Here is a 25,374-nt window from a genome sequence, read left to right on the forward strand (position 1 = left end):
CCCTTTTAGTATTTTTTATATTAAACAATATATACAACTCTTATTTAAGTAAATAGATAAAAAATATTCTTTCAACATTTTTTTATATTTCAATACTCGATGGCTTGTTATAGATCTAAAATACCTTGATTTTAATGGAGATAGTGATTTTTGGGGTTTTAGATCTCTATCGACATTGAAAATTGCCTACAATGCAGTTGAGTACTAGAACAAACTAAATTTTGAAAGGGAACATCACTATATTAAAATAGTTATATTTATACTTGTTTACTTAGATAAGGGATATGCATATTATTTTATTTTATAAAAAAAATGTTAAAAGAATATTTTTAATATCAAAACACTATTCAAAATTTTACTATTTTCTTAAATAACTTATTTTCAAAATTGGTAAACTACCATTTTTACAATTAACTACATCGTTTTGATAATTTTTCAATGCGCATGTACTATTTTAGTAATTTGCGCTATTTTTTCTCTTTTTTATCTTGACTAATTTCTAATGTTTACGTATTTAAATAATCAGTCGGAAGGAGCTGCATCAAAATTTCGGTTCGATAATTGGTCATAATTTTAAAACATTTGTTTCGGATATATGTATACTTCGTAGGGTACAAGTCAAAGAACAAAAAGACAATCACAAATTGAGGGTGAAATGGAGACGGAGATGAAGAGCGAAGAGAGCGCAGTGAAGGTTGAAGGAGGTGCAGAGGCGCTGCCCGAGGGAAGACTTGGAGTTCGAATCCATGGTTGGGAGATCGAGTCTCGCAACAAATCCATTCTCAACTCCCTCCACGTTCAGGAGTAAGAAAAACACAAAATTATTTTCTTTCAGCTCTCTCAGTTTGTTTCCCCCAAAATCTTTATTTATCTCTGTTTGCTTCGAATCTAAGTTAGTCTAGTTGTTATATGTAGATGGGAACAAAAGCTTCAGACATCCCATTTACCTGAAATGGTCTTTGGAGAAAGTTGTTTAATTCTCTTGCACATTGATAGTGGCATTAAATTACATTTTAATGCCTTGGATGCCCTAATTGGATGGAAGCAGGAAGCATTACCTCCTGTTGAGGTCCCTGCCGCTGCACAATGGAAATTCAGAAGGTAGAATATATATATGATTTTGAACTTTTATAGCTATAAATCTGTTCTTAAAGATAAAAATTGTAAGCGATTATGTAGAAATTTTGTTGTGCATTTAAATGTAGATAGCTTTATCTAGATGGGATTGAATGTTGGAACAATTAATCCATTTGTAGGTTTCATCTTGCTATCACATTGTTTTAGGTTCTCAATCGTTAAAGAGAATTGTTGTATTCGTTTTTGTTCAGATCAAAGAATGACACATCAAAATGAGATTTTAAACCTTCTTTGCTCGGTGTTACTTTAGCAGATCACTATAGAAAACTAACAGATTCGATAGCAAATTGATGGGATTTCGATAAGCTAATATAGGAGTTTTATACATTGGAATTTATTCTGGAGCCTTTTGAATAAGAAATCCAATAAAATAATGGGAAGGAGTAGATGACTCAATCAATTTCTGAGCCAAACCAAGAAGAACATGCCAAAAAGTAAACAAATCATGGGTTGATGTTGTGTTATCACCGATGAGGAAGTCCAAAGTCCAAATAATGTTCATAAAGGAAAAAAATGGCAAGTCAGTTGACCAGTTGGCTCATGCAATGTGCCATGTTAGTCATTTTCCTTTCTCATCAAAGATTCTTGTAGTAGAGCTACTCCTAAGTTTGTTCCACCTTGGTTCTCACCCATCAATGGGACAAAAGGTCTAGTGGAGCACATTCTCCACCATCAAGAAGTTTTACCTTATGGGAGAGTGATGAATAGTTGTGCCATCTGTTTCCATTTAGGAGGGACATTGGTTACCCATTTCTTGATTTAAGAGTTTTGGAGATTTGAGTTCTGCCTTTATTGTCCATTACATACGCAGTCAATGCCAGATTGCTGACATAGATTCATGGTTCAGCCTATGACAAAAGTTATGGGAATTTGCAAAAAATTTCACTCAGTTTTAGAGAAAAAAAAATCTAACAATTGGAAATTGTGATGAGAATATGTCTATCACTGCTTTCCACAAAGCCTCACATGCTACTCAAAGCTATGCGGTCCTTAGTTAGGCATCAAATTGAGAAGTTAAAAGAGTTGGTGTCCAATTCCAAGAAGTTTGCAAAGTTTAAGGTTTTTATTAGGAGTTGAGGTTAGGTGGGGCCCATTATTGTTTGCATTGTGGAAAAGATAATCTTGCAAGAAGAGATTTTGAGGATCCTAACAAAAGGAATCTTCCAAGCGTATTGAAAGGCAGTTCATCCAACTTAACACCCTACTTGAGAATATCTTGCCTTTGCTTCAATCCGAACCAATGTTTTTAGATGCTAAGGTGTGACCCATGGCATTGGGATATGTGTAAGGTGTAAGCCTCATGCTCATGAAATGTTTAAATAAATAATATGAAATATATAAATAGTTCATATTACCCATAAAAAAAAAGTTCATATTAAAAAAATAGGATAACCAACACATATTTCTAATACTTAAAATTCCAAGATTCAATCCACATAATAAAATTCAAGTTTTAATTCGCTATCATTAAGATTCAATAGACAATACCAATTTTAATCATGTCCAATATCCACCATTATAAAAAGTTCATGTCCACCACTAAAAAATACTCTTAAGACCCAATCACTCTCAATCTTACACTATACAACAACCTATTTAGTAGTAAGAGAAGCATAGGTATAGAAAAACACTTAGATAGAAATAAAAATAAGTTAAAAAAAGAATTTTTTATTACAACTGAGGCTTACGACTCAATAAAATACTGTACGCCTCAGTTGCATCTCGGCTGAGGCGTATGCCTTTTTAGCGCTTCATGACGCCACGGGTGTCTAAACGCCTCAGTGTACCGTTTCAGCACGTTTTTTATATGCCTCAAGGCTTATGCTTTTGAAAACATTGGCCCAAACTACTTCTAAAGTTTAAACTGTGATAAAATGGAGGCAACAACATGCTATAAAAAGATAATAAGATGAGTAGTCTCCTCTAAACATAGATATTTTTCCTTACCAAAATACGCCATCATTTTCATACAATCCAAAATTGTGAGTCAAGTAAGGTTACTTGACTTTGACGAGTTCTAAAACTATGATGATACAAATAGTACTGATGTAAGCCCTAAGAAGATCCTTAGTGTGGTGGTGACTATGGCTTTGTCTTCCATAATTAGAATCAATTAGGAGGGAGTTTTTATTATTTGGTCATAGTAAGTCTTTTGAAAATTTATTAAAAATTCTCGTTAGAGCATCTCCTACGCCTCTCTATATCTTCAAATTTGAAGAGGCAACTCTCTCCAACTGTTAATTAAAAGCTAAAGTCATTTTGACTTTAAACTCAAAACTCTTCAAATATAAAGAGTTATTGTTTACTTTTACAAAATGTCCCATCAACGCAAAGGACAAACTAAAACATGATTTGCTCTTGAGCGGTGCGTGGTTCGTCTTTTTCACTTGAAGAAGACACTGTCTTGTGCAATAGTTGGTTAGCGATTGTGCAAGATCCCGTCTATGGAAATAGTCAATCAAAGGAGTCATTTTGGGTATGAATTTTGAACATTACAACAATTTTAGTTGAATTCTTAATTTAAGATCCTAAATGTCATCGATGAATCATTGGTCGACAATGAGTAAAGCAACATTCAAGTTTTGTGAGTACCTTGCTTCAATGTTTTCAGACGCTAAGGCATGAGGCGAGGAGTTGGGATCTCTAGTGCCTCGAGGCATAAACCTCAAAGTGTTAGGTGTAGGTCTCATGCGCTTGAATTTTATAAAAAAATAATATATATAAAATATATAAATAATTTAAATTAAAAATAAAAAAATAAGATAACCAATATAGATTTCTAATTTTAAAATTTCAAGTTTCAATCCCCATACTCTCAAATTCAAGTTCCAATCCCCTATAATTAAGAGCTGATAGTCAATACTCAATACTAAGCATGTCCACGCTCCACCATTATAATAAATATAATTAAAAAGTTCACGTCCACCAATAAAAAATAATCTCAAGATCCAATCACTTTCAAATTTCTACTATATAAAATGCTTTTACAACATCCATAATCCATATCATCTTCTTCTTGATTTGATCATGTGGTATCATTTTCTACAACGTCCATAACAACTTGTTTAGTAGTATTGAAAGTATAGGTGTTTAAAAATACTTAAATGAAATTAAAAGTAATTTAAAAAAAAAAAATTGATTTACATTTGAGGCTTATGCCTCAGCAAAAATACTTGTGGCTCAGTTGAGGCGTATTGAGATGCACGCCTTTTACAAGCCTCAACCACGCCTTGGATGTTTGGCCGCTTCACCCTAACTCCTCAACACCCTTTTGGTGCGCATCACCTTGAGGTGCGTCTCGAGGCTTGTGCCTCTAAAAACCTTGCCTTGTTTAGTGCGAAGCTTGGGCACAAAGATGCTTTGTGGAAGTACATTAGCCTTTTATTTTCAAAATTTGGTCCCACTTTTTGAGGTTGTTTAATTGTTCTTGGGTTATACTTTCATCAACCTTAGCCATTTTCCAAAGTTGGAATCACAATCTTTTCATGGGTAGAAAGAAGAGACTTTCGACCTTGCTTCCCTTTGCTATTTGCTAGGATGTGGAAGGAAAGAAATAGGAAAATCTTCTCCAGGGTTGAAAGTCCTTACCATGATGTACTTTTGTTGATTCTTGGTCTTCTTTTTCATTGGTCCAAGTTGGATTGGGCATTCATAGGGGTATTTTTTAAGGATTTCATGTTTAGATGGGATGCCCTTTGTAATGTGTAAAATTTTCTTTTTGTTTCTTGTATTTGTGGTTGGTCCTTTCGATTGCCTTTTTAATGAAAGTGCTTTTCTTATAAAAAAAAAGAAAGATAGAATAAGTAATTCAAATTTATTATATTACTTTAATTGTATTTTTAATATTCTAAAATTTGAGATATCTATAGATCTCCGAGGCGAAATAATTGTATCAATCAACTGAAGGAAAATAATACACGTTTGAATAGGGGCGGGTCTAGGATTTTCTTGTAGTTGGGGCAAACTATGGTTAGTTGTATAGTTGAAGAACTTGAAGATGAATGGTTTTAGAGAGAAATTTAGAGGTTTTTGGTTATAAGTTGAAGAAAAGGATATTTAGGTCATTTCCAATCAATATATGAGAAGACTTGGTCAAAAGGCAATGTCATCAACAAAAAATTGAAGGGGGGAGGGGGGGGGGGCACAAAAATTGGAGGGAGGTGAGGGTGTGGGGGCAAATAGGGAGAGAGGTGAGGGAGTGGGGACAAATGGGACATGTAATTAGTTGAAAATGTGGGGGTGTCTCAATGTTCTGTGGGGGCAATTGCCCCCACTAGCTCCGCCCCTACGCTTGAATATTGTTGGAGGATATCTAAAGGTAATAGTAAGTGGGTTGTGATGAAAACGAATGTTCCCAAAAATTAAAATATCATGAGGAATTTGTTTCATGGCACAAGTCCCTCTAGTTCGAACCCTTCTACCACCTTTTTCCTGGATTCGCCCACAAACCCAGAACATGTTATCGATGGGAACTTCGACAAAAGGCCAAGGGGAAGAAAGGCAGAGAAAACAAAAAAGTAAGAAAAAGAGAGTTTGATGGAATTATAGAGAATGTACTTTCCAAAAATGCCAAAATGAATGAAATACTAGGTAATCTGAAGATGATGAAAGATAATGAGAGGCAATTAAAGACTTTTGAAAGGCAAACACATCTTCATAAGATGGCTATAATGAATTAGAGAGCAAAAAAAAAATGATATGGAACATGAGAAATTGGAGCTAGAACAAAGAAAGGAAGAAAGAAAGCAAATGAACGAAGATGAAATAATTATGTCAATTGACTTATCAATGATGAATGATTATCCACTATGTCTATTGTAACTCCATGTGTGCAGCTATCATCTTTTGTAGAGAAGACAATCCAAGGATAATGATGACGTCCGGCTTCTGTGCAAAATATGGATCATATGCTTCAACCATAGCGAGAATCTAATTAAAAATTTCATGAAGCATGTAGAAGCGGCTTCGGAATATGGTCGAGGGGTAAATAAGGGACTTTGGCAAAGTAATGCATAAATAATCGTTCATGCCCCAATTGTCTTTGATGATGGAGATATGCATAACAAAGGATGGAACCATGTATGGATTGATCTTGAGCTTCCATGAGCGTGAGCTAAAGCAGTGTTCGAGTTATGAATTGTGACAAGTGCATTGGCATTGTCATTGTTGAAAGAAGATGAGGGAAATTTTTTAGAGATAGAAACTTACCTTTGAGGGATTCACTATAAATTATTTGATGATTAGAGAAATGAAGAGACTTGATTGTAGAAATTTGGTTGAGGAATGATTTGTTTTATAGGAGAAATGAGAAACTTGGAGGGAAAAAGAAGAGGGAGGGTTTTGGAGGGAAATTCAATTGAGAAATAATTTTGGAGGGAAAAGAAGAGAGAAATTTGGAAGAAAAAAGAGGGAACCAAGAACACTTTCCAAATTTGTCATATCCCTATATCTCAAGTTGAGGCCCAAATGGAAATGAATTTAAGATTGATTGAACCAATTGGGTCAATCATTCATTTTATGGTGAAAAATTGATTGCTCAAAATGTTTGAAAATCATCAATCATACTAATTTTTAATTTGTAGAACCTAGAAAATCATTTATTTATTTAGATCATGAATGTGTATAATATATAATTATATTAGATTATATATATATGGTCAGGTTATTTTGACAAAATCCTAGACAACATTCTAGACAAAGCTTTGTCTTATATGACTAAAAAGTTTTGGAATGGGCTGATTTTTTGTGAGGATGATCCCTACAGTGAGTAGATCACCCTTACACAAACTTCTAACCCCATGAAAAGTGGTTACAAACTAATGGTAAAAAATTGATAGTTCACGATTCTTCAACTTATAAACTAGGGTTAGAAATTTCAGAATTGACTGATTTTTTGTGAGGATGATTTTAAAGTTCCATTATGATGAATTTTTAGATTTGGTTTTCAAAGTACAATTTGAAAAGATGTTATCTCCATATCATGGAGATAACTTTGAAGAAGTGTTGGAGAGCTCTTACATGTGGTGTGATAGCCTAATAGGTTATGCTATATTCTGTCAAAAGGTTATGTAAGAAGTAGGTGCCACTACATCCTGTTTCCTACAGGCTATGCGTTATTATGTATGAAAGGTCGTGTAAAAAGTAAGTGATGAAGTATCCTATCACTTATAGGTTACTTAACAAATATGTGATTAGTAGGGTGTGCCCAGAGTTGTGCCACAGTATTATGGTTTAGTGGCAATGCAGGTGAAAAGTATGTCATTTGGAAGGTGCAGTTCATAAGGTTGGTTATCCTCTTCATTAGTGACATTGAAGCGTAGTTAAGTGTTTCTACATGGGTTGTGGCGCCTTTGGCTTTGGCTCGAGGCATATTTGCAGTTGTTTTCACCTCTATAAGATCAATTCTTTGGACGATATCTTAGTTAGATCGCCTAGCTCTGGATATGCACCAATACATATACTCACCTTCAATTTGCAAAGTTAAAAGAGGAGACACGGTGATAATTTCGTTTAAGCCAGAGAGATTTTTGAGGGTTAAATGGAGAGTCAGCAATTCACATTTTGTTGCATTGCCCTCTAGTCTCATCCCTTTGGTCTTTTTTCTATCGCTTTCCGATCCAAGTTGGGTGTTACCAAACTTGGTCCTTTCTCGTTTTAGTGGTTGTAATCAAGATTTGTTCTTTGGGAGGAAGAGTATCTAGTGGGGTTTCCTTCCATTTGCAGTGTGCTAAGGGTTATGGCTGGAGAGGAACTCAACCCAAGAGATTTTTTTTGTGCATTTTTAGGGTAGCTATTTTTTTGGTAGAAGCTTTTCTTCAAATTTAGAGGTTTTTTTTAGGACTTCGTTTTTAAGTGGTAGTCCTTGTGCTCTACCTAAATTCTCTTTGGTCACCTCGACTATCATTGTACGTTATTTCATCTCTTTCCTTGAATAAATTTATACTCATAAAGAAAAAAATAAAAATTGAAGGTTAGATAAAAATATTCTTTTGAGAAATGTTGCTCCTATTCGGGTACTGGAGAGAATAAGATCAAATGCTTACTTTAGGAGCTTCCATCTGAGGTGTATATTTGTCTTATCTTCATCGTGGGCTTGTTATCATTGTCTTTTCAAGGAGTGAGCGTGAAAATTCTTCACGTGTCGAACTCAAGCAAGCAGATCGAAGTTGCTCTCGATATTCAAGTAATTTCTATGCGGCAAGGATTATGCCAACAAAATAGAAATTAATTAGCCTTATGCATATTCAACTATGTAATTTGTCTTTTCCGAATGCATATTAAATTATATATATACACCTTATGTAAATGTCGATATTTATTTGTCTGTTCGTAATCAAACTATTTAAATTGGTATATCTTCTATGTAAAAGAAGGGCTACCACAATCTTATATTCATCTCTGCATTTGCAGCAAGCCTTTCCAGCAGGTGATACTTGATTATGACTACACATTCACAACTCCATATTGTGGAAGCGAAACAGTTGAGATAAATGCGGAGGTTTGTTCCTCCATTGTTTATATATTTATACTGATCTATTTTGAAAAATTAAGATGATGCATAATTCTGGTTTGATGCAAAAGGTTTTGTTTCTCTTAGTTCCCATGTTTCATTTAAACTTTTTGTAGGTACAGCTCACTTTTTCTTTTTTGGGTAAATTACACTTTGATCCCATGTAGCCTTGCATAATTCCATGTTGACTCCCTGACATTTTGACAATTGCACTTACCTCCCTTTTCATAGACGATTTTAAAGTTCAAATGTTGTTTGACCATTTTACCACTCATTATTTATTTATTTATTATAAAAGAATAAATTTTAAAACTAGGAAAATGTCCCTGTCTAAGCATTCACACTCTTACGCCTGAACCCATTTTTTCATAGAGATCTTTTTTCTTTCCAAAAAAAAAAAAAAAAAATGCAAAGAAAAAAAAAATGACATTTATAAGGGTATAATAGTCTTTATAAAAAGAAGTCATTTTTAGCTGTTTGGTTGACGGCAAATAGACGGAAGTGGGGTAAATGAGTCCGTTAGATAACTATAGTGGAGGTAAGTGCAATTATCAAAATGTTAAGGGGCCGAAATAGAATTATGCCAAATCACGGGGGTGAAAACGTAACCCTTCTTTTTTCCATTTGTATCATCTTCTTGTAATTATTCTTATTATTGTTGTCATTTTTTTCTTTTTATGACTAGCATGGAAGAGACAATGCTTCAGAGGAGAGCTGTAGTGTGCATTGGGAGGATTGCAAGGAACAAATTGATGTGGTTGCACTGGCATCAAAGGAGCCCATTCTTTTCTATGATGAGGTGGACACTAGAACTGATAAGGCAACTTAAGTTAATTTATATTTTTATTCATTCTGTACTTATTCGTGTGCCATGGTTGTTTTGACTCAGTAGGTTGTTCTTTATGAAGATGAATTGGCTGATAATGGAGTGTCACTCTTAACTGTAAAAGTGGTAAGTTGATCCAATCTTCCTTTCTACATGTACTTAGATCATCATACATATCATATTACCTAGTGTTGTGTGATCTTGTAGAGGGTTATGCCAAGCTGTTGGTTTCTTCTGCTGCGTTTCTGGGTGAGTTTGTCTCCTTGCTTCATTATGTAAATTTTTAATTCCGAAATGGGTAGGCAAGCACTCTTTATTCATCATTTTATTTTATTTTTAATAAAAATTACTCAATTGTTCTGGTCTGGATCCCTACAAAAAAAAGTTATGAATATTTGAAGAGCAAGAATGCATTTTCTAGGAAATATCTGCAGCCTCTTTATTGCCTTCCGTAGTCACTGATCTAGTTCTCTTTACAGCTTAGAGTTGATGGAGTACTCATGAGATTAAGGGATACTCGGATGTATTGTTCATTTGAGAATGGTGCCAACCCCATTGTTCTTCGAGAGAGCTGTTGGAGGGAAGCCACATTTCAATCTTTATCTGCAGTAAGTTCATAAGATCCCTATAATATTTTTGTGTGTGTGATGTTGTCTTATCAAATTGAGTTACATAGATACCCTTTGTCAAGGTTTTAGGGTCACATTTAGGCCAATCATAAAGTTTGGGATGATTCCTAATTGATTTAGACTTAAAAAAAACTTCGAAAATCAAAGTTTGCATAGATCTAGACTTAGCTGCTGATTGGCCTAAAAGACCGTACTGCCAATGGACAAGACACGATTGTAGGATTTTTAGTTAGTATTTTATTGATTTATTATTATAGTGATTTCAATAAATTTTCACAAAGTTATTCTCGTTGGAGTCTAAGATGCACGATGGCAATATTTCTTGATGATTGACCACAAAATAAATTTCCCCCTATTTTGTTCATTTTATGATTTTCTTGAAAAAGGTTATTGGGAGATTTAGGGCATTTTGGTAATTTGACTAAGAGGTGGGATTTGCTGAAAACTCATATTTTGATTGAACTGTACGTTTTGAAGAAGTTTTTGTTTCTCAGATGAAAAATATTCCATGAGCCTTTGAAATCTTTCACAGAAACCTCGTACGCCCTAAGAGAGGCAACCAAACAATATTTACAAAGTGCATACTTATTTGGTCATCGTTGGAAAATAGATGACCTCGAGGTGACCAATTATTAGGTCAGGTTGGTATAAAATTAGGTGTCTACTATAGGAATTTAGAACCAGATGGTTTTCCAATAGAAGAATGACATGCATGGGTATTATGTACTTTTTTGTATATTAAAAAGATGCCTACTTAATGAAGAAAAGGTACTGTAATATCTATATATGGAGTTGCACCAATTGTTGGGCATAAAACTTAAGAAATTATGACAAAGAATGACAGAATAAAGCTTAAGAAAAAACAAAGTTAATAGGAGAACCGTTTGACAAGGAATGATGGAATCATTTGACAAAGTATTTACAGTTAATTTGGTGAATATTGAGAAGAAAGGAGTCCCAGGTGGACATACTGCTATAAGGACATTATTATGGGTTAGTTATCATTAGTGTGAGAAAAAATGTGGAGACAAATGATTCCTAATCACAACCAGATTACATCAAAGGATCAACTTTGAATGCAGATCTATTTGCTTTAATTATATATGAAATAATTGCTTAGAATTCAAGAGCAGTTCCCTTGGTGTGTGTTATTTGCAGATGATGTTAGTTGATGGGAATAAAGAGGAGTCCATGCAAAACTAAGACTTTGGAGAGCTACATTCCAATCCAATGGCTTCAAAATAATGGGACCGAGACAGAGTATACGTATGTAACTTTAATTATGCCACATTTACAGAGGATGGCCAATAAAAATTGATGGCTAGGAAGTATCCCGAAGCAACCATTTTGGTTATCTTTGTTCCATTTTCCCAAAGGATGGAAAGTTTGAGGAATTAGGGGTGAATGGCTAAAGTGGAGGTGTGCACTTTTGGGGTGCTGCAAATAATTTTTTTATAAGATGCCAGTAAGATCGGCTATGCTTTATGGAGTTGAATGTTGGGCATCCAAGAGACAACATTCATAGGTCGAGTATTGCAGATATGAGGATGCTGAGGTGGCTGAGTTGAAATACTGAGGAAGATAAAATGGAAATGAACACATTCATGGAAATGTAGAAGTTGGCCTAATTGGTGACAAACTAAGAAAAAGTATTCAGATGGTTTGCTCATGTGCAACAAGATTTATAACTATCGCTCTTGGAAGGAATGCACAACGTGAAGGCTTTAGAAGAGCAGGGGAGACCAAAAAGGATGTAGATTGGGGTGGTTATAGCAGGTATAAACATGCTTGAATTAGCAAAACACATGATGTGACGATAAACAAGATATGTTCAACTGACTCCAAATTATTTGGGATAAGGCTTGATGTGACGATGATGATGACTTGACAATACATGACAACAACGAGAATGCTTTAGATTATATTGTTTTTTTTTTCTTTTGATAAATATAGGTTTTATTAATTGAGAAGAAAATGTATAAATAAAATGTATAAAAAACCTACCTATGAAAAGCAAAACCTAAAGAAACAATTTAACCTGCCAATTTTACAATAAGTTGTCATTGAAAACAAAATCCTTGAAAATAAACCTGTCCGGTCCACAGACAACTTTGCCTTCTGAAATATAAATGTTTTATTGTTGAGGATGTCTAAGTGTACTCCTTACCTTCAAAGACGTTATTCTTCTCTTTCTACTGGTTACATAAAATTGCAAGGGGAATAGACCTCCAATACAACCATTCCCCAAAAGCAAATATATTGGGTATGTCAATGAAAAAAAGTTGTAGAACTGACTTTGGTAAAATCCAACAAATCCTATATTGATGGAACAAAGAATCCCAAATCCTTAGTTTTCATTAATCAATTTGATGCAGGCCTATGAAAACTATCCTAAGATGATGAGAATGAGATCTAGAACAAATTAACATGGACAATTCAGAGTATAAAATGAACATCTAATAGGCAATCAAAAAATTAATCCAAGGTCTAATCAAAATCCTACAGTAATAAACCGTTTAAACAATGAACAAGGGTCCTATGGAAGTTAGGAGTTCTAGTAGCTTTCAATCAACACACAATTAGGATTTTCCTGATCCTTTCAAGGATTTCGAAAACTAGTTTAGGCTCAATTGTGTTCAATGAAAAGGATTTGGTAGTTATCATAAATTAGGTGAAATTTTAAATATATATATATCAACAGTTTCCGGTAGCAATGCTCTAAATCAAGCCAGACAAAAGCTATAAACTAGGGTTTGGATAAGGGGTTATGGAAGAAATAGGGTATAGGGCTAGGATATGGATATGGATTTAGGGGTTGATGATGGGGTTTGGATAGGTTTTAGTCTATTGGGGGTGGGTGGGGGGGAGCGGGGGCTGCTGGGAAGAATTAACCCAAATAGGGTTTAGCTGTGTTGTTGGGCAGATTCTATGGGGTTTGAATAATGTATAGGGGGGGGGGGGGGGGGGGGGGAATTAACCCAAATAGGGTTTAGCTGAGTTGTTGGGCAGATTCTATGGGGTTCGAATAATGTATAGGGTGGTAAATGGGGATTGGCTGGGGTATACCTAGGGTTAAACCCATTTTCAGTAGGTTCTAGGGCAGCTGGGGTGGTTCAGTCAGAAATAGTGTTAAGCAAACAAGGGTTTTAAAGAAAGAAAAAAGGATAGAGAATGGTTTTGTGCATGAAGATTTAGAAGAAAAACCAAATAACTATCTTCGACTCACACCAAGTTAGGGCTTCACACCATTCGTCCTTTGGAGAACTCAAATTTCATTAATTAATTCCATTATAAAACTAATCTCAACTATCAAAACAAACCTACAGTCAAGATTGAAACATATTTTTATCAACTAACACAAGTATTTAAAACTCCCAACTATCTCATAATACAAAATTAACCATAGTTGAAAAATAAATCACAAAAAGGTCCCTAGCTGGAAATAATGAAATAAACAAAAACTAATCCTAAAAAATGTGCCCAATGGGTCATCCATGCTCCGTAAGAGTTGCTCATTCCCAATATGTGGTCTTTCAAAACCTATGCAAATGGGGTCTTCTCCCTAAAGCTCCACCAAATCTCGAACTAAGCCCAAATAGAGATCATCCGTCCACAATGATCATAGTGGGGCTCTCCTCCTCTGCTATACCTTAAATGATGGTGTCTTGATGTCCCCATCAATTTAATGTCTCCATCAGAATTGGATATTCTTGACTCCTTAAACCTTTGCTAGAAGCATCCTTCCAATTTGTTGTCTTGATTTTCCATTGCTCCAATCTCGTATGATTTCCTCTTTATGCCATCCCCTTCTAGATCGCATTCAAAAGAAATTTGAAGGATGGAAAACTTAATCATATCCCATGGTAGAAGGCTATAACTTATCAATTTTGTCTCAATCTACCACCAAGATAAATGTTTTTTGAGCTCCCCCCCTCCCTCCTCTCCCCTAGACCTTTGCTATAAAATCATGGCTTAGTACTTCTTGACAATTCTTATAGAAAGCTAAGGAAAAACCATCCAAACCGAGCGACTTGGCAATCTTACTCCCTTGTAGAATTCAATACCTCTTCGAAAGGATTTGCAAGCTAGTTACTCTCTTTGAGATTAATTCTACCAAATAAAATACCATCCAAAGAGGATTTATAGTTATACTCTTGATATACGATTTTTTAAGTAAAAATTGACCCTTTTCGGATGCTTTCCTCCTATTCACATATCTCATTGATCTTAAGCCTTTTGGTATTGTTGGATGCCTTTGCTCTTCTATAAGAGAATTTGGAATTGTTATCCTCCTTTCAATCTTCTTGTCCTAAATTTTTGTTTCTAATCAGTACTCCAATTTCAGTCACACCTTCCAAATTACAACTTTGAGGTTGATTCTCTTAGGTTTCTCCCCTTTGGAAATCACATAAATCGCTTATTTCTTGTCTATGGTGCCTTGTATCCTCCAACTACTCATTTTTCTTGGTATCCACTCTCCCAAACTCATCTATATTCCATTATCATATCTTTTTTTTTAAGGCTTTTAGATTTCTTTGAAGATATAGTTTTCTTTCCCTTCAAAGAGAACATAATTCCATCATTTCTCCACCTTATCCTTAAAATCAAGAGCCTAAAGCAACATATTCTCTAAAACGTAAAGGACACTAGCTCCCATTCAGTTCCTTGCAAGTTGCAATTCAAAATGAGCAATAAATGATTCGATATTGATCAATAGCTGACTAAGAAACTATTGGGAAAAAGAATTGCCCATTATTCATTGATTAGGAACATATCAAATTTACAAAGGACATGATCTTGATTATTGGACCAAGTATACAAGCTATCTCCCATCAGGAGATCCATCAACTCAGATCCATTGCTCAGTTGGTTTGACACATTGCAAAGAAACTTTGAGATCGTGAGTTCAAGTCCTCCTTACCCATTAAAAAAAGAGATCCATCAAACAATTTATGTTCACAAATTCCCCAAAATCCTTCATGCTCGTCTCCCTGGGACCACCTTTCTTTTTATGGAACAATTTAATGATGTTGAAGTCTTCACCAATAACTTAGTTGCAGAAACCTTCTACTTTAGCTACCTCTCCTACTCCCTCTTTTACTTTGGAGTCCCGCATCTGTCTTGCCTCATGCAACTAATGTACACCCCACCCACTTTTTGATCCCATTTATCCCAAAATCAAGCCCTAAGATTCATATCCTTAGGCCCACTCATGCTAATAAAAACCCACGAAGGTTGCTCCCCCACAACTTTGTGCAAAAGGATAATGGAGAAGGTTCCTACTGCCGACTCTACAAGCTCAACATATTTTTGTTCCTAAACCCCCACCCTGTAAACCTAAGATTCGAAGATCTCACCAATGGACATCTTTCAAGCTCCAAACATCAGCATTAACATTGTATTCTATATTCCCCATCTGAGTCTCCTACAAAACCACCAAATTGAGATCACATTTCCTAATCATATGTTTTCTATGGTTCTTTAATCTCTATTCCTAGTGTGGTCTCCCCATTTTTTCTATGTTCATCTAGTTTGGTCTGCCCGTGCAGATGCAATTAGGTGGACATTTTGGTTATGGTCCCACATTCTTGATGGGATAACATTAGTAAACAATTTAGTATTCCAAGTCTGACTAGATTAAATAATGAGATCCACTAAAAAAAAACACACAATTCCCCACCTCCCACAAAACCAAAACCATAATTAAAATAGAATAGTTTTGTTTGCTCTGCAATTTTTTTCTGAGTTTGAGCTGTTGTAAGTTGACGCATTGATTTGTTCTTGTTAACTGGTGCAGAAAGGATTTCCTTCTGATTCTGCAGCATATAGTGATCCCAATCTTATCAGTCAAAGGCTCCCAGTCGTCATGCATAAGACACAAAAGCTGAAAATCCCCCAGTAATCTTCAACCACTATATTACTAGTTCATCATGAAAGGTGTGGTTACTTTAATTTCATACAAGAGAACTCAAATTGTATTTTGGGGGTTCCAGAAGATTCAGAACTTTATTTAAGAGCTATCTACTTTGTAAAGCTTACAATTAAATGCTCATGTTTATTGCTTACTTCTTCTAGTTGATCAGTAAATTTATCACTTAATGGTATTGAAAGGAAGCTAAATGGAGAGCAGTAACCCATCTTTCAACTAGTTGTCCGTGAACTATACCTTAACTGATAATTGACTTTGAATTGTCGTTCTTTTCTTTAGATTATTAAATAGCCAACATATATGTAAGTGGATTTTCTGATTGATGGAAGAAAAAGTTGCTATAGGTGAATAACGTCCACCATAACTTTTAGGTATATTTAGTTAATTTCTGAATGTTTGGCAGGCATTACATTCATTTTTATTTTTGTTTTACGGTTAAACACGACTTGAACCCGTGACCTCAAAGTTGCTTTGCAATGTGTCAAACCAACTGAGCTATGGGTCCAATCCCAACATTATATTCATTGTTTATTAAGGGTCACTTTATATGCCTTATGTCCCATGGACGCTTTGCGAGTTCCCAAGTCATGTTCAGTCGGCAACTGTAAAACAACATTGCATTTCTAGACGATTTGAACCTGTGCTGCTGAATGAACTATTTGTGAGTCCAGTCAGTGGGAAACCAACTTATATTCTAGTCAGTAGGGAACTGGATATATGTAGTTATTTAGTTTCTGATAGTTATAGAAGAAAATTCAATCAGTGATTGTGAAGATGATGATAGAAAGAAAACAAGTACATTAGATTAGCCCTCAATGGTTTTTAAATCTGAGAAATCCTGAAAGTGGTTATGCTCTTGGAGCTTGCTACTAGTTTGTAAGTGTTAATGTTGAAAAGAGAGAGAGGGATTTAGAGAAGTCTAGAGAGAGGCTCAATAGAGTAGTTTCTATGAGCCTCGTCTCTTATATTTATATAAGAGAATTAGGGCTACAGTTAAGTGGGACATGTGGAATTGGAAAAGACCAGTTTGCCCCTACATGTCTTATACATACCAATAACACTCCCCCTCTAGTTGGAAAGTCCAACTTGGAACAAACTAAAGAAACTATAGAAAAGAAACTACTAAAGAAAAGAAAATAAAAGAAACTAAAGAAACGAAAACACTGCCCCTCAAGCTGGAGCATAAATATTAAGTAAATCCAGCTTGGAACAAATAAGACTGAGGCGATAATTAAGTGCCTTAGTGAACATATCCGCCAACTGATCTTTAGACTTCACGAACAGTGTACTAATTTTCCCACATAAAACCCTGTCTCTAATAAAGTGATAATCTGTCTCAATGTGCTTTGTTCGCTCATGAAACACTGGATTGGAAGTAATATGAATTGCAGCTTGATTATCACAATATAATTGCATAAGAGTAGCTATCTTAACACCTAATTCTCCAAGCAAATTCTTAAACCACGTCAATTTACATGTCATAAGAGCCATTGCTCTATATTCTGCCTCTGCACTAGACCTTGTAACCACATTTTGCTTCTTACTTCTTCAGGGAACTAAATTTCCTCTCAAGAAAGTGCAATACCCAGATGTAGACCTCCTATCAGATGGAGAACATGCCCAGTCAGCATCACAATACCCCTCTAAGTCCAAATGATCTTTGGACTTATGCTACAAACCACGTCCTGGAGATCGTTTAAGAAATCGAAGGATCCGAACATCTTCTCAATGTGAAACCCTTGGTGTTTCCATAAATTGACTCACTACACTTATTGCAAAAGAAATATCAGGACGAGTGATAGTCAAATAATTGAGTTTAGCAACTAGTCTTCTATATTTTCTTGGATCATCAAACAACTCTCCACTATCTACTTTCAATTTTGAATTAGGGTCCATTGGGGTGTCCATAGATTTACTTCCTAGCATACCTGTCTCATCAAGCAAATCAAGAACATACTTTCTTTGGACCAGGTTAATACATTTCTTGAATCTTGCAATTTCTATCCGTAAGAGATAACACAATTGGCCAAGATCTTTTATTTGAAACTTTGTTTGAAGGAAGGCTTTCATTTCCTCTATTCCATTAGTGTCATTGTCTGTGATGATTATATCATTAACGTAAACTACCAGAATAATAGTCCCTGAAGAACTGAAGCGAACAAACACAGAATGATCTGTTTGACACTGTTTCAACCCAAATTGAACTACTACCTCACTGAATCTCCAAAACTAAGCTCGTGGAGTTTGTTTTAGGCCATAAATGGTCTTTTGTCAACTTACACATCATGTTAGACCCCCCCCCCCCCCGAGCAATAAAACCAGGAGGTTGCTCCATATACACGTCCTCTTCCAAATCACCATTCAAAAAGACATTCTTAACATCCAATTGACATAATGGCCACTAAAAGTGGGTAGCAAAGGAGATGACAATACAAACAGAGGTCATTTTTGCCATAGGAGAAAAAGTTTCTGAGTAGTCCACACCATAAGTCTGAATATAACCTTTGGCCACGAGGTAAGCTTTCAACAACAGACCCATCAGGCAAATACTTCACCACATATTGTTAGGCCACTGGTGCGTTTCACTTACTTTAGGTGCAGGGGTAATTCCGGGATTCTACATGACAGCTGACATGTAAGTAATGATTAGAGAGTAGGGGCTGTTATGGAAGGACGATGGTTATGGAATTCTGTTAGAATTTTCTGTTATGGCTAGGTGGTGAGGAGAATATAAGAAGAGGAGCTGGTTTGAGGGGGATACGAGAAGTTTTATTTTGTATTGAGCTTGCTCAATTTGGAGAGTTCCCAAGCTTCTCAAATGCTTGGCTAATCTGTACCTATTCAGAGATTGAATATAAATTCCCTCATCCAATTTTCTGCTACTATCTGTGTTACCTTAGTTTATCATTAGCTCCAGTGCCTACCAAATTGGTATCAGAGCGAACGTACCTAGGAAATGGCAGCCAAAAACGTTGCTCAGCGGATGGATTTTATGGAGGAAGTGGTAGGTGCTGTGCAAGAAGTTCAACGGGAAATTGGCACGTTGAAGGAGGAATTGTAGAATATGAACAAATGATTCGAACAGTTCATCAAATTGCAAGAAGATACGGCTCGAGGCAGTGCGTTTTCATCTCAAGGTGAAAAGTTACTCAGCCCATTCATGGGGGAGTCTTATGGTATAGATGGCAGCTCGAGTTCAACCAGATTTTGCCATGAATTCCGATTTCGGAAACTTGAGATGCCACTGTTTGATGGCTCGAATCCAGATGGATGGATTTTGAAGGCAGAGCGATATTTCGCCCTCAATCGATTTACAAATGAAGAGAAAATTGGTGCGGTGAGCGTGGAACGGACATGCGACCTTCAGATTGCGTCAACAAAACCACGACACGAAGCAAACAAATGAGATAAAGAAATAAACTTAGAAATAGGGTGCTTAGTACAACTACGAGTGCCTTTCCTTTGTGCAATAGGAAGATCAATATCAAAAGTGCTAGATACCTGATCTGCAGATTATGAAGACGATGCTAAGGTGTCTGCATCTGGAGGAGGATGGAGATCTGAAGGTGCCAGTTGCTTCTTGCTTACATAAGTAAGTGGAAATGGAACAGTGGGAGATAAATTGGCCATAGGAAGAGGAAAAGCAAATAAAAGATTATCATATTGTACTGGATTTGTAAAATATGATACAGAATAAAAAATGTAACATTTGCACTGACATAAACACGACGGGCTGAAGGATCATAACAACGATAACCTTTCTAGGTACGAGAGTAACCTAGAAATACACACTTCACCGAACGTGGGTCAAATTTGTCAAAATCAGGAGATGACATATGAACGAACGAGACACAATCAAAGGTCCGTGGAGGTGAGGAAAATAAAGGACTCAAAGGAAACAGAACATATAAGGACATTGACCATCAAGAACAGGCATAGGCATACGATTAATCAAATAACATGATGTAAAAATCGCATCCCCCCAGTAAGGTTTGGGAACTTGCTTCTGAAATATTAAAAAGCGTGCAACTTCAAGAAGGTGTTGATTTTTACGTTCAATAATACCATTTTGTTGAGAGGTGCGTGTACACCAAGTTTGATTAATAATATCAAAGGATGAAAGATAGTCATTCAAAGGTTTAGAATCATATTCTTTAGCACTATCACTACAAAATAACTTGATTTGCACACCAAACTGAGTTTGAATTTCAATATGGAACAATTTAACAATAGAAAATAACTCAGAACGATCTTTTATTAAATAAAGTTATGTCATTTTTGAAAAATCATCTACAAAAATAACAAAATACTGAAACCTACAACGGGAAACAATCCTATAAGGACCCCAAATATCAGAATTAACTAGATTAAACTGACTTGGCACTCTACTAACAGACTTAGGTGGATAAGAAACATGATGATGTTTAGCTAACTAACATGACTCACAATCTAAAGCAGGAATATGACTCAAAATGGGAACCATCTTTTTTAAAGAGCGGAGTGAAGGATGACCAAGTCGACAATGCCATTGTTGCAGAGTGATTGTGGCATGAAGAGCAGGCGAGCTTCCACCACCATCCAAATAGTAGAGACCTTTAGATTCATATCCCTCACCAATCATCCTCCTTATCTTTAGATTTTGAAAAACACAATATGAGGGGTAAAACGTCACGGAATAATGAAGAGATTGAGTTAACTTACTAATGGACATTAAACTGAAAAGAAATTTTGGGACATATAGTACAGAAGATAAAGAAAGAGTAGAATAGGGAACGACAGTTCCAATACTAGAAACCCTAGAAGTAGTACCATCAACAAGAGTGACAAATTGAGATGAAGAGGAAGAATGTTGAATGGATGAAAACACACCTAATGACCTAGTCATGTGATTTGACGCTCCTGAATCAATAACCAAACATGATATACCTAAGTGAGCTAAAGTCGCAGTGTTGGTGGACGAGGCACTAAGTTGGGGAGGATAAAGTAACTTGGAATACTCATCATGAGAGATAGTAACTATATTTGCATGGGAAGCCACCTGAGGAGGATCAACAAAACCACCACCATTAATGTCACTAGAAATAGCTTGATTGGCTCAGTTTATGGGCGGACCATGTAAATCCTAACATAAATCCACAGAGTGACCATCAAGTCCACAATGGGTACACTTTCTGGGTGCACCACGAACATTACCACAACTCCTACTAGAATCACAACTTCCTCCACAGCCTCCACCATAGTTACCACGATACCCACGACTACCACAACGGCCACTACTATGACCACGACCACAATCTGTACTTTTAGAAACAATTAATGTTGATCGGTCAAATTCAGATACCAATGATGTAACACTAGAACCACCAACAGAAACTCTCTAAAGGCGAGAAAAAACTTCAGTAAGTGATAGCGACTATTTACTGGTCAAAATCTGAGATTTAACAGAATTATACTTAGATTTCAAACTAGAAAGAAAATGAACAACATCTATCTCTTCCCTCTGTCAACGTAGTACGACCAAATCAATAGTAAGGGGTTGATATACATTAAGCTCGTTTTGTATATTTTGAAGGCGAGAGTAATATGCTGGTAAACTATGATCACTTTGCTGAATGGAAAAGAACTCTTCAGCCAACTGATAAATTCGAGAAATATTATTCGCTCCAGAATACATCTTGCCAATCTAAATTCAAATCTCCTTGGCAGAGATAGGAACATCAAGGTTACACCAATGGTGAAATCCATACAATTCCACAACCATGTCATAATCTGAGCATTTTCCTAAACCCATTCAGAATAGTGAGGATCTTCAGTTTTAGGCGGATCATCTTTTAGATACTTCAACTTTCCCTTGGCAGTAAGGAACACCTCAACAGATTTTGACCAAGGGATAAAATCATCTCAATTTAATTAGATCAAGGTCATCTGAAGATTAAAGAAATTAGGAGAAGATAGAAAGTTGGACTTCATCTCCATCCAAAATCACTTCACAATAAACAAATCGCACCAAATAAATCAGATCTGAAATATTAATCAAATCTCGAGGATTTATCACAGTGCGGCTAGATTTTGGAAAAAAAATCGATCTGATTCAAAAATGAGATTGCAATAACCAAATCTAATTTAATATGGTCTATGTACTTACAGATCAAATCACAGATGACTAAAGTCCCTTTTTTGAAAAATCGCGGATACTCAAAAAGTAGATTTGAACCTCTTAGGAAAAAACACACCACCAAACTACAAAACACCAACTTCAAATGTATTCACGTACTGTGAGTATTCACCAATTAAAAGATTAAAACCCTATGTTGTAATCAGAAGCCTAAGATTTTAATACCAAGTAGATCGAAGAAGAAGAAGAAGAAAGGGAAATAGGAAGAGAAGGTAGGTTCTCAAACTTCATGATCTAAACTTTGCTTTGATACTATGTTACTATTTAGAAGAGAAAGAGAGAGATTTAGAGGAGAAGTTTAGAGAGAGGCTCAATAGAGTAGTTTCTATGGGCCTCCTCTCTTATATTTATATAAGAGAATTAGGGCTACAGTTAAGTGGGACATGTGGAACTAGAAAAGACCAGTTTGCCCCTACATGTCCTATACATACCAATTACAGTGAGAAAACATAAAAAAGAAAGGTACAATTAAAGGTATTCTTATTTGCAAGAGGGAGAGTGATTATGCTCCCCCACTGACTTTGAGATGTTTGAAAGTGGTTATGCTTCTAGAGAATATGAAAATACTTGAATGAATAGAAGAACTGAAATTATTCTTGGGGAAGGCTTTTAAGGAATTCAATGGGATCTATTTTGAGGATTTTGTTGTAAGGAGAGAGTTAGTTTGAGGTGGACTAAGGGATTTTTTATTTTTGTTGTTGGTAAGTTTCTTGTACTCTTAGGGGTCACCTCGACCCCATTTTTCTATCAATAAAATTTCAACTTATCAACATAAAAAATAAAAAATAGAGGAATGGATTTATTCAACCGACCCTGAATCTTGGGATGAGACTTTAATAATGATGATGATGATGATGTTTATCTGGTTCAAGTTATCTTGGATTAATGGTGAGAAAATTTCCAAAGAAGAGTGGAGGTGAATCATCTTTTGTCAAGTGGTAAATTATGGGTGACCCATCTAAAGCAATCTGAATTTTGGGATGCCAAATTAGGATATTGATATTGATTTTCAGCCAAACCTCCGTCCTTCATTCCATAAAGCTTGAATGAAATTGAGGAACATGATTCATTCAGAAGACCCCAAACCTTTGGGATAATATGACTTCAATGAGGATGATTTTAGCATTTATGAAAGCTGATCTAATCTCAACCAGAGTATGGAAACTGTTGATCTGATTGAATAATGAGAGGGCTGAGAAAGTAGGGAAAATAAGGCATTGATTTATTATGAAGTTAAGGTTTATGTAATGGTCATTGGTTACGAAGCAACGCAACGGTCGATGAAGAGTCATCAACAACACATGAAATGCCAAATGAATTGATTTCTTGACAACTAGAGGTGCATACTTGATAAGCCTGACAGTTCTAGGAAGGACTAATACTCTCTTTTAGTAACTTTTTTTGTTTTTGTCAGGGCTGCTTGGATAAGTTTGAAACAATAGATTGAATGCTTAAAATATTGGGGTGAATACTTGTAATGGGACCAACCACCATTCTCATGATTGAACCCCAGATTTCCCTTCTACATTGAACTTGATTTCTACTCTATTATTATTTTATCTAAGATTAGTTGTTTCCTTCCATTCTTTGATTTCCTGTTATTAATTATATTAGTGAGCTTCAATTGTCACACCAACTTTTGCTGACAGCACCTCAAGATATGTGTTATTTCTTCGGTGATTTATATATGAATTGGGTTGCTGTTAGCAAAAGTTGATGTGGCAATAGAAGCTCTCTTCTATTATCATTAGAATCATGCGAGGTATGGCTTAAGCAAAACTTGAAGAAAAAAAAAATTGAAAAGTAGAATTTTGTGACTTTTCATTTTTATAGTATTGACAAATGATACTTGGCATTATTATTATTATTATTATTAGTATTATACTTAAAGGTTTCAAGTGCAAGATTGCATGAACAATAGGAATTCTTAGCATTCCTTTTTAGGTGTACTAAGGAGAAGAGCATCCTAGGGATCTGGAATCTTTGATTTTTGTTAGGTCCATATCTAGTTAGTTTCATGGGCTGAAGAACAAATGCTAAATTATACAAAATACAAAAAAGAAACAAAAGAGCAACCCAAAATGGGAAGTAATGAACAGACATCGTATGTTATGGTTGGTTGGATCAGAGTCGGAGATTCAAGTCGAGCTGAAGTTGTGTCGATGGTTGCTTGGGGAATTGGGGATCTACGTGAAAACTTCCAGGCCACATCATATCCTTTGCTTCTTCAATCCTGAAGGGCGCTCGTGCCATCCCAATCCCAAAGTTAGAATCACTAAATCGTGCCACCATTCCATTCCCTCTGACTGGCTTCTGAACAAGTGAATGAATTTGGACTCCAAGTGATCGGGCTATAGGAACATTTAAGGGTAAACCCATCACAGTCATCATCCTCTGAGACTGATACCTCCTAACTGCTCCTCTCTCCCTCTTGTGTGCATTTTGATGACCACCCAATGCTTGTGAACTGAAGAACTTTCTTGCGCAAAAGTTGCATGAGAAGACCTTGTTGGGAGAAGATTTCGATGGGTAGTCAGAATCACCTACCGTCGATGGTTCATGCCTACCTAGGCTCAAATTCAACCATTCTCCAAGATCATCGTCACTTACTCCCTCGTTATCATCACCACTAGATTTCAACCCAGTTTGAAAGATATTGGCCGACATCTCGGTTAGTTCTTCTTCTTCCCTTTGTGAGATCATTATCCCCACCACTCTCGAAATCGGATAAGGGATGGAGGGGCTTCAAGGGATGGTGTTTGGTGCTCTTAAAAAAGGGTAGAACAAAGGGAAGGAGGAATAAATGGATAGAAGTATCTAAAGGGAAAGGAAGTGTCAGTGGACATTTCCTTTTTGTAAATTTTATCTCATCTCTCTATCAAATGGACCCACCTAGTGATGCTTAGTATTCCAGTGCAATGCTTATGTCATGTATATTGTTGTTGCCAATGTGAAGCTTACAAGGATTCCTTCTCGTAACTTCACCCCTTTTTTTTCTCCTCAAATCACACCAACTTTACATGCTTCTCTTTAGACTAAGTAACCATACAAGGTTGACAATCTAAAAACAATCAAATTCATAATCTTGTAATTTATATCATGTCTGCCATTAATGTTATTCCTCCCCAAGTGAACAATGGATACACTGTAACTTGACAAGTGCATTGT

The 25,374-nt window shown here is 35.8% G+C and overlaps 2 protein-coding genes across 3 annotated transcripts; one reads left to right on the forward strand and one right to left on the reverse strand.

Annotated features, from left to right (window-relative positions):
• Positions 1–523: 523 nt before the first annotated feature.
• On the forward strand, positions 524–16,222 carry LOC147404780 (TIP41-like family protein). 2 transcript variants are annotated; one of them, XM_086440856.1, is made up of 8 exons: positions 533–804; positions 916–1,101; positions 8,548–8,635; positions 9,333–9,446; positions 9,540–9,599; positions 9,681–9,722; positions 9,953–10,081; positions 15,900–16,222. In XM_086440856.1, exons 1-8 carry the CDS (start codon positions 656–658, stop codon positions 16,002–16,004), a joined length of 873 nt encoding a protein of 290 aa, XP_086296982.1. In that variant the 5' UTR covers positions 533–655; the 3' UTR covers positions 16,005–16,222. The 2 variants fall into 2 exon arrangements, with proteins under 2 accessions (XP_086296983.1, XP_086296982.1); XM_086440857.1 differs by lacking the exon at positions 916–1,101 and having other exon boundaries at positions 524–804.
• An 8,108-nt stretch (positions 16,223–24,330) lies between these two features.
• Positions 24,331–24,873, reverse strand: LOC147404781 (zinc finger protein 7-like). Its single transcript, XM_086437908.1, has one exon. It carries the CDS (start codon positions 24,871–24,873, stop codon positions 24,331–24,333), a length of 543 nt encoding a protein of 180 aa, XP_086294034.1.
• Between the last annotated feature and the right edge of the window lie 501 nt (positions 24,874–25,374).

The sequence above is a fragment of the Akebia trifoliata genome, chromosome 4 (assembly GCF_017979445.1).
Source record: "Akebia trifoliata isolate Shusen 1 chromosome 4, ASM1797944v1, whole genome shotgun sequence".
Classification (NCBI taxonomy): Eukaryota; Viridiplantae; Streptophyta; class Magnoliopsida; order Ranunculales; family Lardizabalaceae; genus Akebia; species Akebia trifoliata.

Bases quoted from the DNA above. Each gene is read 5' to 3' on its own strand.
- LOC147404780 (XM_086440856.1), top strand. From the start codon at position 656: ATGGAGACGGAGATGAAGAGCGAAGAGAGCGCAGTGAAGGTTGAAGGA. The intron at 805-915 runs GTAAGAAAAACA...TGTTATATGTAG, and splicing joins AACTCCCTCCACGTTCAGGA to ATGGGAACAAAAGCTTCAGA. The intron at 9,600-9,680 runs GTAAGTTGATCC...GTGATCTTGTAG, and splicing joins CACTCTTAACTGTAAAAGTG to AGGGTTATGCCAAGCTGTTG.
- LOC147404781 (XM_086437908.1), bottom strand. From the start codon at position 24,873: ATGTCGGCCAATATCTTTCAAACTGGGTTGAAATCTAGTGGTGATGAT.